At 47.2% G+C, this 13,320-nt stretch overlaps 1 protein-coding gene across 1 annotated transcript in view; it reads left to right on the top strand.

Moving 5' to 3' along the window:
• Window positions 1–11,456, top strand: part of LOC120392549 (scavenger receptor cysteine-rich type 1 protein M130-like) — a 69,411-nt gene extending 57,955 nt beyond the window's left edge. Inside the window, exons 10-14 of the mRNA XM_039517367.1 lie at window positions 24–119; window positions 1,772–1,855; window positions 2,955–3,044; window positions 4,337–4,474; window positions 11,254–11,456. Of these exons, the coding sequence (XP_039373301.1) occupies window positions 24–119; window positions 1,772–1,855; window positions 2,955–3,044; window positions 4,337–4,474; window positions 11,254–11,456 (611 nt within the window). The remainder of the gene's footprint in view (window positions 1–23; window positions 120–1,771; window positions 1,856–2,954; window positions 3,045–4,336; window positions 4,475–11,253) is intronic.
• Window positions 11,457–13,320: the final 1,864 nt, after the last annotated feature.

Below are 13,320 nucleotides of genomic sequence, written 5' to 3'. Positions count from 1 at the left end.
CAAACCCTGCCCTTTGTTTTCAGGCTCCAGAAGACCCTTGGATCCCTTCTCTGAGGCTGTGTACGAGGAGATTGATTATAACCTGATGAGAAAGAAGCAGGAGATGTTCAGTCGCTCAGGTCTGTGTGTCTCACTCTTAACAAAAAGAACAAGGAGTACTTGTAGCTCCTTAGAGACTAACAAATGTATTTGGGCATAAGCTTTTGTGGGCTAAAACCCACTTCATCAGATGCCCAAATAAATTTGTTACTCTCTAAGGTGCCACAAGTACTCCTGTTCTTTTTGCTGATACAGACTAATAGGGCTACCACTCTGAAACCTGTCACTCTTCACAGGGAGCAGCTATCTAATGCCCTTTCCCTCTGAGGCCCTGGCCCAGAGATAAATCACAGCAGCTTCAGCCCTGTGAGCTTCTCATTGGCGCTGGGCACAAGTCTTCATTACAAAATGTTTGACGAAAAATGCGGGTTCAGACACACCAAAACATTTCACAAATTCCTGTCAATTTCACCCATTTGTTCCAAATACGCACCGAACAATTCATTTCATTTCAACATTTTCTAAAGAAAACATTTTTTTTTCAATTTAATAGTATTTTTACATTAGAAATTTCCTTTAATTTTATCTATAAAAACAAACAAACAAAAAATGACTAATGCCCAAAAGAACACCAAATGGTTTCATTCAACATTAAACTATTTATTTTACTTTTCAATTTGCCAAAAAAAAGAAAAAAAAAGTCATTTTTGGCTCAACTCAAAACAATGTTGTTGGGTTTTGTTGTTGGTTTTTTTGCTTTCCCCCTCCCCAATAGCCGAGAACCAAACCATCTGTTTTTTGTTTGTTTGTTTGTTTTTGTTTGGGTTTGGTGTTTGTTATTTTTGCCAAGCTCTAGCTGTGGGAGCTGGGTCTGTGGTGAGACAGCAGTTACTCATGTAGACTGAGGGAGATGGGCTTCCTTCCCACCATACACTGAGTTTCCCAAGTGTAGGGACTGTTAATGTCACTCTGCCTGTCCTGCAGCCTTGGAGTGTAACCAGTGAGGGGTCAAGAAAGCGAATATCTGGGGCCAGGCTAAACTATCATTTGAAAATTCTCTGGAGCATTGGAGCAGGGGATGTTCTGTACTCCCCTCCCACCACAGCCACTGGTCAGCTGTGTCGGCTCCTTCCTGCCCCGGAGTAGAGAGATCAGCGCAGGAGAGCCTCATGAGTTTGAGTCATGGCCTGTTATCCTTTGTGCCATTTTGTCTCAATGGGAACATCCTGCCCAAGGGCTGTGCTGTGGTGGGGCTCTGGGAACATGCTCAGGGCATCCCCCAACACCACTGACAAAATGGTTACAGTGAATCACAGACTCTGCTCTGGGCCTATCTTGGCCTAATCGGGAAACACCATGGAGAGCTGATTGACTGATTCATGGGGGAGGTGGGTATTTCCCTGAAGAAGGAGGAATCCCCTCTGTGGTTGAGGAGGCCTGGACCATTATGGAAGTTCCCTGGACCAGCAGCCAGAGACGTGCCCTTCACACACCCCAGTATATTTCAGGTCAGATTGTAGCATCCCCTCAGTCACATTTACCAGAGTGACATGGAGATTTCTCTTGGGGAGTCTGTGTCAGCCTCTCACTGCTCAGAGTTGCTGTGAGTCACCATGTCCTGCAGAAGAAGGAATAGACTGAGACCAGAAATCCCACTCCAGGCCCCAAATGTGTTCCCAGTCCCACAGTTCTGCTGTTCTTACTGATGAATTTCTGGTTCTCGTCTCTCCAGTCTCCTATTCAGATGACTCAGTGGCGAAGCTGCAGTATTACACCGGGGACAGCGAGGGGGAAAATGATCCTGGATCAGAACAAGGTAATGGGGGAGGGGCAGACTCAGGCCAAGAGACCCAAATCTGAGCAGAGAACAGAATTTCTATGACACTTTCTGCAATTGCAGCCATTTCCCCTCACATGTTTCCCATCTTACACAGTCAGGTCTAATCCCATTGAACAGGATTTCTGCCAGAATCTCAGGATGGGAACATGTGACCATCTCCTGAGCACACACCCCTGGGAGTGGCTCCCAGTGACCTCTTCAGGTGAAGAGCTGGCGGAGATGGGTCAGTGTCTTTGGGTGGAAGGCGTCAGTACCCAGCAGGGCTCCTCTTTCATCTCTGAGTGTGTGGGGGGGGGGGAATATTGTCCTATATTATAATTACAGATGGGCTCAGCCCAACTCAGTGATCTGAACCCACCAGAATTTTAGGGGAAGGGAATTTGCAGATTCTGACCCCCAGCTCCGGATCTCAGTTTTGGGGCTGGCACCTGTCACTATAACAGGCTAAAGCAAAATCTTGTATCTGAACTTCCTGGCTTGGGCCCATCTCTAACTGTAAACAGGGCAGCCTTTCTACCCCAGCTGCTCTCAAGGGAGTCCATGAATTTGGGCCCTTTGGGAGTTTAGCCTGTGGCTGGGGAAGGAGACACTGAGCAGATGAGCCAGTTCTGCTGAGAAGCTGGAGCGCTGCCAAGCTGAGCCCTGGGCTGCCTGAGAGGCTAGTGGAGAGCAGGAGCTCTCAAAGGATCAGAACAGTGACCTCCCAGCAGGAGCTTTAATTCCTGCAGCAGGGAGGTTTCTCCTCCCCAGTGAGACAGGAGATCAGCAGGATTCAGAGACCATCTCTGGCCTTGCCAGGCCTGTGTCCTAACCTGTTATCTCAGCACAAGCCCAGATCCTGCTCCCACTGAAACACATACAAGAGCTGCTGTTGGATTCTGCAAGGACAGGACTGGCCCCTAGTTATTTCTGGGACTCCTGTTTTACTGTAGTTCTCTGACTTGTGCCTTCTCACCATGGGCCCCCTGCGACTTCCCTCTCATGTGCCATGATAAACAACTCTAGTTATAAGCACCACCTGCGCTGAAGAGACACTGTTGGTGCCAGGGGCTGAGTGTGGTGTTTGCTGTTCCAGAGGGAGCTTCCCCAGGGGGGTCTCAGTTGGATTATGATAATGTGGAGGAACCTGCCTTGAACGACGTCCCCGAGACTCCAGACGGCCGAGGTGAGTAGTGACTCCGACTCTTGGAAGCAACGTCACCCTGACGAAAAACTAACTGTATTTCCCAGTAGGAACAATAGTGGTTTGTTAAGAAAACCACAAAGTTCACCCACCAGTATTGTCTATTGGCGTATTGCTGAGGGCACTGACCAGGTGCATTACAAGAGCTGTGTGGAGGCCCAGGGGTAGGGAAGCGTGTGATGTCCTAGGTCATGACAGAGGCCCATTGCAGAGACTGAAGGAGCAGTTTGCTCATGAGCTGTCCATGCTGTACTTGACTCAGGTCACTGACCTGTGACCCACACTGCCATGAGCACTAGGGTTACTCACTATTTGTAAACATAATGCATCAAAGCGACCTTTACACAGCAGTAATGTTCCCTGCCAGCCTTTCCTGGCATGCAACTATGGCAGCTTATATACAGCTCTGTCAGTCACACTGTGACAGGGGGGTGGGCGGGACATAGAAATTTTACACCCTAGGGACCATGTCCCACCCTTATTAGCTGGCTCAGCTCCCACTGGTGTTAGTACATTGGAGACTGATGGCAGTTTATGGGGTAAACTTTAACAGGAGAAAGCAGCAAAGCGTCCTGTGTCACCTTATAGACTAACAGACATATTAGAGCATGAGCTTTCGTGGGTGAATACCCACTTCGTCTGATGCATGTAGTGGAAATTTCCAGGGGCACTTCGTCGGATGCATGTAGTGGAAATTTCCAGGGGCAAGTATGCCCCTGGAAATTTACACAACAGGCATCCCACGAAGTGGGTATTCACCTGCGAAAGCTCATGCTCCAATATGTCTGTTAGTCTATAAGGTGCCACAGGACTCTTTGCTGCTTTTACAAATCCAGACTAACATGGCTACCCCTTTTATACTTTATCAGGAGAACGCATTGAAAAGACATTTTAAAAATAATGTCAAGTTTAGGAAGCCGGAGACAAACTCTGGACAATTCCAAGTCATTTACATTTGTAATTATTGTAACCAAATGCCTTGTGGAACGATCCCTCTGAACTAGATTCCAGTCACCTCTTTCCAGAACTCCCCCTTCCCCTCGTCATCTGGGAGCTTTAGGATCCACTCAACCAGCTACTGAAATGTATCAAATCAATCTGATCTGTAAATCCCCTCAGTCTGAGGGTTCCAGAGCAGGGCTTGTCTTACATCCCTCAGGGTGGAAGGGCTGAGAGAGCCCCAGGGACCAATGAGGCTGGTGCATCTGCAGCTTGTAGTTTATTTCTATCTTCACTGTGAATATTCTCTTAATTACTTCACATCTTCACGTCAGATGCCCTTGCCCTGCCTGGAGATGTCACAGGGGATGGTTATGATGATGCCAGAGAAGTGTCTGACACTGAAGGTGACCCTGCTTTGGGGCAGAATGATGAGGAAGTCACTGGAGCGAATGACAGGAATTCACAGCCAGGTGAGTGGAGAATTGTTTGCACTTCACACTGTCTCTGCAGAATGGGCTGGAAATGTGGGTATGCAGGAAGGGAACAGTTCTGGCCAAGCCAATGCCTGTGAGGCAATCTTTCCTTCCCTCACCTCTCCATTCCCTCAAAGCAGAGGCTTCAGTGCCTGCCATGGGGAGAGGAACAGCAGGGTCCCTGCTGGGTGGTACTTCGTGGTCAAACCAGCAAGATACCTAGGATCCTTCTGCATCTAGGTTCCAATCCTTATGTGGCTGCCATGCCCTGGATGTGCTCAATTGCCACCAGTTCACTACACGTGTATCTTTTGGGCATAATCCTATACACCAAAGTTTTGTTACTGCTGCATCAGTGTTAAAGAGCCTATGACACGTCCTGTGAAATCTGGGATGGGCTTTGCCCATTGTCCTTGGCCAATATCTCCCTCTCTTCCCCCATTGTGTCATGAGCAGAGACACCATCAGCCACCCCAGAGGAGGTGCAGTGGTGATGAAATGTGCATTGATTAGTACTTGATAAGAGTAACATGCTAATGTTCATTGCCGGGCAGAGTGAAAGTTATAAAGTTCTCAACTAAGCACTCCTTGCTGGTAAGTGCTTGGGTTTTGTACATGGAGTGACAGGTAGCTACATCTGGCACTTGGCAACTTTACCTGGTCTGGAAACCAAAGATTTTACTCTCCAGACTACATATAGAGATGATGGATTAGAAGTTGTCATAGACCCAAGACTGAAGGGGGAACGATTCCCGTCTGTACTGTAGAACAGAGGTTCTCAGACTGGGCAGCACAGAATCTATTCTGAGGCAGCATGAGAAACCAGAGCAGAGAGTGGTGGCTCTGTCCGGGTACCCAGTTTTGAAGGCAGCTGTCATAAACAGACAGTTAAGGGTTAACTCTTCTTTTACCTCTAATGGGTTAAGAGTCTGACATAACCTAGCTGACACCTGACCAAAAGGACCAATAAAAAGATAAAATATAAAAAAGAGGGAGGAGGGAAATCAGTCTTTTGTCTGTTCAGTAAGTTTGTGCCGATGTGGAAAGATCCAGGATTCCACCAGCTAACATTTCTTAAAAGTAGTGAGTATTAGAGAAGAATTATCTTAGATTTCTTTTCTTTTCTTTTGTGACTTCTTTTTGCATAAGAGGGAGAATCAAATTTGTGTAACTAAGGTTTTGCCCAGAGGGCAGGGGCGGCTCCAGGCCCCAGCATGCCAAGCGCATGCTTGGGGCGGCATGCTGCGGGGGGCGCTCTGTCGGTCGCCAGGAGGGCAGCAAGCACGCAGCCTTCAGCGGCATGCCTGCGGAGGGTCCGCTGGTCCTGCGGCTTCGGTGGAGTCACGGGACCAGCGGACCCTCCGCAGGCATGCTGCCGAAGGCAGCCTGCCTGCCGCCCTCCCGGCGATCGGCAGAGCGCCCCCCACGGCATGCCGCCGTGCTTGGGGCAGCGAATTGTCTAGAGCCGCCCCTGCCAGAGGGACATCCTCTGTGTTTTAAATCTGTTGTCTGTGAGATTTCCTTGCATGCTAATCTCAGAGGTATCCTTTTCACCCTTTTTCTTTAATTAAAAGTTTTCTTTTTAAAACCTGATTAATTTTTCCTTGTTTTAAGATCCAGGGGTTTTGGGATTGGTGTTCACCAGAGAATTGGTGAAGAAATCTCTCCAGTCTACCCAGGGAAGGGTTATAGGAACTTGGGATAGAGATATTTTGGGGGAAGAGAAACTCCAAATGGTCTTTTCCCTGTTTATTGTTTAAATCATTTGGTGGTGGCAGAGGAGTACCAGGTTTTAATCTAAGCTGGTAAATAAGATTAGGGGTTATCTCATGCAGGTCCCCACATCTGTACACTAAAGTTCAGAGTGGGGGTGACACCTTGACAGCAGCACTGCCACTGGCAGCAGTGCAGAAGTAAGGATGTCTTGTTCTGGTGTTGCTGCTGTTACGTCTCAGCTGCTGCTGGCAGCAGTGCTGCCTTTGTGCTGGGTGGCTGGAGAGCTATATACTTTAATGGCTCTTTTTGACTCAATGCCCTACTGCTTTTCATATTTAGTGAAAGTTGCATGTTGATTTTTTTAAAAAAATTGGTACATGTACTTGTGTGGCAGGGAGGGGAGGTGTCAGCTACTATGGATACATGAAAAGGGGCCACCATCAAAGAAGTATGAGAACCACTGTTGTAAAGTGCACTCCACCTTGCTCTGCAGCTGCACATAACCATAGAGTGGATCCACCGACTGTATGTGTCTCTCTTGGTGTTTTCAGGTTGGAGTCAGCACTCGCTAAGGGGTGAAATTGTCTCTGGTATGGAGAAGGAAACCCCGTCCCTGCCTCCTGGAGACACAGGTTATGATGATGTGGGACATGGTGACTCTGGGGGTTCAATATCATAATAATTTGACTGGACAAAATAACCCTGTGAGGATGTAAATGCTTCAACTCTTTCTCTCAGAAATGATGCCCAGAGAAAGTTTCTGCCTGGTAGATAGACAAAGCAAGTGTTTTTGTAGGATTTGTATGAAGTTGCAGGAAATACAAGAGTGAGTGGGAAAAGGTTCATAAGCTTTCTTTGTATAATTTCCCATTGTTTGGAGGGGGTGGAAGTTTCCTGCTTTTTTATGTCTATAATTTCTTCTGCTTGACTTTGTGACTTTTTCTTATTAAATCCTTTTGTGAAAGTCTTCCCCTTAGTGGATGGTTTTCCTGCCAGATGATTTGTGCAGTTTCCAGGGCTCACCACAAGGAAAGGCTGAGATTAAACAAACCAGGAGACAAGGGAAGGCCACCTCTGGGTATAGCTGGGTGGGTTTACACATCAGGCATGTGGTAAAAGTGAGAAACCAGGTAGAGACATTCAGAGATGAGCAACGTGGTTGTTCCTGAAGTGAATTCAGATTTGAAACTTTTATTGACTCCAAGGAGATAAATGCAAAAATTATCCCTGAGTAATTCACACCTGAAATTAAACAAACTGTGAAAAGATTTCCCGATTAGCAATAAATGCAAAGGATAAATATTTCTGCTAGGACTAGAAATTAAATCTATAGAAAATAATGACAAGAAGACCGTTAATAAGAATCTGGATTTCCACGGAACCAATAAAGCTACAACAAGTAACAAGTCACTGAGTTGTTACGTAAAACTCCAGTAAAACTGATCATGTTCACACAGTGGCATGTTTATTTCCATGACAATCTACAAATGTAGTTTAAAATCGATGCTGAGCTGAGAACTGACCAGTGGAAAAGCCAGAAGTGTTCTCTTGATGAACCCTCAGTGAAATCAATACCAGAACGCATCCAGAGGACATCGCTATTTTACAGAAATGTCTGTCTTTCCTTTATCACAAATCCTGCATTCAGTTGGGTCACTTCATCTGTAGAAGGATAGATTAGAAATACAAATGGTGAGAGAAGGTGCTTCCAATCATCTGCATTCAGCAGGGCCAGGAGTCATATAAAGAGACAGAAATACAACAATTTACTTTTGAAAGGAGAAAAATACACATCTTCCTAATGTCTTTTTAATATGGCATAGTGATCCTAGGAGACTGAAGGGGGATAAGAGTATGTCGACTTTATAGAAGTCGATTTTTTAGAAATCGATTTTATACAGTCAGTTGTGTGTGTCACCACTAAAAGCATTAAGTCGGCAGAGTGCGGCCACAGTACCGGGGCTAGTGTCAACTTTCGGAGCGTTGCACTTTGGGTAGCTATCCCACATTCCCGCAGTCTCCACCACTCATTGGAATTCTTTGTTGAGCTCCCAGTGCCTGATGGGGCAAAAATATTGTTGTGGCTGGTTTTGGATACATGTCGTCAGGCCGCCCTTCCGCCATAAAACAACGGCAAACAATCGTTTCTCGCCTTTTTTCCTCGGTTACCCATGCAGACGACATACCACAGCAAGCATGGAGCCCGCTCAGATCACTACAGCAGTTATGAGCACTGTAAACACCACTCACATTATCCTACAGTATATGCAGCACCAGAAACGTCAAAAGCAGGCAAGGAGGCGACAGCAGCACGGTGACAAGAGTGATGAGGCCCTGGCTGCAGAGTTCTCTCAAAGCACGGGCCCTGGCAATTTGGACATCATAGTGCTAATGGGGCAGGTTCATGCCGTGGAACGCCGATTCTGGGCCCGGGAAACAAGGACAGACTGGTGGGATGTTGCAGGTCTGGGATGATTCTAAGTGGTTGTGAAACTTTGTGACTTGCTTTCCCCTGCCCTGAAGCACCAGAATACCAAGATGAGAACAGCCCTCACAGTTCACAAACAAGTGGCGATAGCCCTGTTGAAGCTTACAATGCCAGACAGCTACTGGTCAGTCAGGAATCAATTTGGAGTGGGCTAATCTACTGTGGCGGCTGCTGTCATCCAAGTAGCCAAGCAATCAAAGAGCTGCTGATATCAAGGGTAGTGACTCTGGAAAATGTGCAGGTCATAGTGGATGGCTTTGCTGCAATGGGATTCCCTAAATGTGGTGGGGCAATAGACGGAACCCATATCCCTATCTTGGGACCAGAGCACTAAGGCTCCCAGTACCTAAACCGAAAGGGGTACTTTTCAATGGTGCTTTAAGCACTGGTGGATCACAAGGGATGTTTCACCAACATCAACATGGGATGGCCGGGAAAGGTACATGACGCTCGCAACTTTAGGAACTCCAGTCTGTGTGAACGGCTGGAGCAAGGGACTTACTTTCCAGACCAGAAAATAACCGTTGGAGATGTTCAAATGCCTATAGGTATCATTGGGGACCCAGCCTACCCCTTAATGCCATGGCTCATGAAGCCATACACAGGCACTCTGGACAGTAGTCAGGAGCTGTTCAACTATAGGCTGAGCAAGTGCAGAATGGTGGTAGGATGTGCCTTTGGACGTTTAAAAGCACGCTGGCGCAGTGTACTGACTCAGTTAGACCTCAGCAAAACCAATATTTTCATCGTTATTACTGCTTGCTGTGTGCTCCACAATATCTGTGAGAGCAAGAGGGAGACGTTTATGGCAGGGTGGAAGGTTGAGGCAAATTGCCTGGCCACTGATTACGTGCAGCAAGACACCAGGGCAGGTAGAAGAGCACAGCAGGGTGCGCTGTGCATCAGAGAAGCTTTGAAAACCAGTTTCATGACTGCCCAGGCTACGGTGTGAAAGTTCTGTTTGTTTCTCCTTTATGAAAACCCACCCTCTTGATTCATTCTACTTCCCTGTAAGCAAACCACCCTCCCCTCCCCACTTTGATCACCTCTTGCAGAGGCAATAAAGTAATTGTTTCAAATTCATGCATTCTTTATTAATTTGTCACACAAATGGGAAGATAGCCCGGGAGGAGTGGGGGAGGAGAGAAGGACTGGGTGGGGTGGTGGAGGAGGGGAAGAGGGAAGGACAAGGCCACACTGCACTTCAACCTTATTGAATGCCAGCTTTCTGTTGCTTGGGCTGTACTCTGGGGTGAAGTGGTTGGGTGCCCAGAGGCCCCTCCACCACGATCTTGAGTGTCTGGGTGAGGAGACTATGGAACTTGGGGAGGAGGGCGGTTGGTTACACAGGGGCTGCAGCGGCAGTCTGTTTTCCTGCTGCCTTTCCTGTACCTCAACCATACGCCGGAACATATCAGTTTGATCCTCCAGTAGCCTCAGCATTGCATCCTGCCTCCTCTCATTACACTGACACCACCTCTCCTCTTGCTCCCTCCACATGTCCTCTCGTGCTTTCTTGCACTCTGACATTGTCTGTCTCCATGCATTCTGCTGGGCTCTGTCAGTGTGGGATGACTGCATGAGCTCAGAGAACATTTCATTGTGAGTGTGTTTTTTTCACCTTCTTATCTGCGCTAACCTCTGGGATGTAGATGATGGGGGAACATTGAAACATTTGCAGCTGCGGGAGGAAAAAAAGGGAGAGTAGTATTTAAAAAGACACATTTTAGAGAACAATGGGTAGACTCTTTCATGGTGAACTAAGCTGTTAACATTACATAGCATGTTTCTTTCTTTACAAGGTTGCATTTTGCCTCTTATATTAGGGCCTGCCAATTTGGTGTGAGAGATCACAGACACAGTGCTGGCAGGCAACAGAATTTGGCTTGCAGGCATACACAGTAAGCCACAGTCTTTTGACTTCTTTACCCTTCATAACATGTGGGAATGGTTTCAAACAGCAGTGCCCTAATTTCCCATACCAAGCACATATTGGGTTGGCCATTTAAAAAGAGGAGCTGTGGTTTTCAGGTTAATGTGCAGCACAAACCCAACTAACCCCCCGCCACACACACACACAATTCTTCACCCCTCCCTCCACCGTGTGGCTAACTGCAGGGATGATTTCTGTTCAGCTGCAGGCAAACAGCTCAGCAGGAACGGACACCTGTGAATGTCTCCTTAATAAAATTCCCCTATTTCAACCAGGTGACCATGAATGATATCACTCTCCTGAGGATAACACAGAGAGATAAAGAACGGACGTTGCTTGAATGTCAGCAAACACTGGGACCATACGCTGCCATGCTTTGTTATGCAGTGATGCTAGACTACATGCTACTGGCCTGGCATGGTAAAGTGTCCTACCGTGGAGGACGAAATAAGGCTGCTCTCCCCAAAAAATTTTTGCAAAGGGTTTGAGAGTACATCCAGGAAAGCGTCACTGAGATGTCCCTAAAGGATTTCTGTTCTGTTTCTAGTAACTATTATGGCCCCAAATGCATTCCAGGACTTCAGGGCAAATTAATCATTAAACATGCTTGCTTTTAAACCATGTATTATATTTACAAAGGTACACTCACCAGAGGTTCCTTCTCCGCCTTCAAGGTCCGTGAGCCTGCCTTCGGTGGGTTGGGAGGGTACTGGCTCCAGGTTGATAAAGAGTTCCTGGCTGTTGGGGAAAACGGTTTCTCCATTTGCTTGCTGTATGCTATCTTCAACCTCCTTTTTATCATCATCTTCCTCGTCTCCAAAATCGGCATCCCTGTGGCATGAGAATCCATTGACGGAGCCCACACACAGGGGTGGGATATTTATAGGGGCACCCCCTAGAATTGCATGCAGCTCATCATAGAACTGGCATGTCTGGGGCTCTGACCTGGAGCATGTGTTTGCCTCTCTGGTTCTTTGGTAGACTTGCCTGAGCTCCTTAAATTTCACACGGCACTGCTGTGGGTCCCTGTTATAGCCTCTGTCCTTCATGCCCTTGGAGATTTTTTCAAATATTTGGGCATTTCATCTTTTGGAACAGTGTTCTGATAGCACGGATTCCTCTCCCCAAACAGCGATCAGATCTGGTACCTCTCATTCGGTCCATGCTGGAGCTCTTTTGCGATTCTGGGACTCCATAGAATCATAGAATATCAGGGTTGGAAGGCACCTCAGGAGGTCATCTAGTCCAACCCCCTGCTCAAAGCAGGACCAATTCCCAACTAAATCATCCCAGCCCGGGCTTTGTCAAGCCTGACCTTAAAATCCTCTAAGGAAGGAGATTCCACCACCTCCCTAGGTAACCCATTCCAGTGCTTCACCACTCTCTGAGTGAAAAAGTTTTTCCTAATGTCCAACCTAAATATCCATGGTCACCTGTGGTGATGAGCTCTGCATGGTCACCTGTGCTGATCAGCTTGCCATGCTGGTCAAACGGGAAATGAAATTCAAAAGTTCCCAGGGCTTTTTCTGTCTACCTGGTTAGAGCATCTGAGTTGAGAGCGCTGTCCAGAGCAGTCACAATGGAACACAAAACTCCCGGAGGCCAATACCATCAGATTGCATCCACACTACACCAAATTCAACCCAGCAAGGTCGATTACAGAGCTAATCCCCTCATCGGGGAGGAGTACAGAAATTGATTTTACGAGCCCTTTAAGTTGACAAAAATGGCTTCATCATTTGGACGGATGTAAGGTTAAATTGATCTAACACTGTTAAATTCGACCTAAATTTGTAGTGTAGACCAGGGCTGAGAGGCTGTTCCAAGGGTTGTATCCTCCAGACAGATTTGTGGGACAAAGGAAATGACCTGAGAGAGAGGAAGTGGGTCCATTGTGGGTGTTTGTGCTTTGGCAGGGAACCCAGGCTGCTGACACTGCCTAGGGCCTGAGATTGGAGCCTTATAGAGGGAGTGGATGAAGGCTCCTCTCTTCTTTCAGGCTGAAGGAATCCTGGAAAATGTTCCTGGGTATGGCCAGTCCATCCAGGGGGTCACGTCACTCACAGGCAAAAAGAGGAGCACTCCCCCCAGAATGACACATCTGCCCATGTTTCCCCACTTTCTTTTTTAAATTCATATGTTCTGCTGCCCCTTGCTGGCAATTCAGTGGGTTCAAATTTCATCAAACTCTGCGGGGATTTGCATTGAGGGAATAAGGGAGTTCCCTAGCTCATGGTTTTCTGTTAGATTGCGATTCCTACAGAGGACAGCTCGCTTACATACCAGATCAACGGTCATGGGTCACTGGTGTGGTTAGAGGTTGATCTATGTTTGGTTGCATCTGTTTGTCCCCTCCGTGTGCCGCCCCACCCCTGTGCAGACAGCTGCCATGACAGACCTTGAGCAAACTGTCCAATGATCATAGAATCATAGAAGATTAGGGTAGCAAGAGAACTCAGGAGGGCATCTAGTCCAACCCTCTACTCAAAGCAGGACTAACACCAACAAAATCATCCCAGCCAGGGCTTTGTCAAGCCGGGCCTTAAAAACCTCTAAGGATGGAGACTTCACCACCTCCCTAGGTAGCCTATTTCAGTGCTTCACCACCCTCCTAGTGAAATAGTGTTTCTTAATATCCAACCTAAACCTCCCTCACTGCAACTTGAGACCATTACTCCTTGTTCTGTCATCTGCCACCACTGAAAA

This window comes from Mauremys reevesii, unplaced genomic scaffold (genome assembly GCF_016161935.1).
Source record: "Mauremys reevesii isolate NIE-2019 unplaced genomic scaffold, ASM1616193v1 Contig10, whole genome shotgun sequence".
Lineage (NCBI taxonomy): Eukaryota > Metazoa > Chordata > Testudines > Geoemydidae > Mauremys > Mauremys reevesii.
This window is presented reverse-complemented; position numbering and strand designations above follow the sequence as displayed.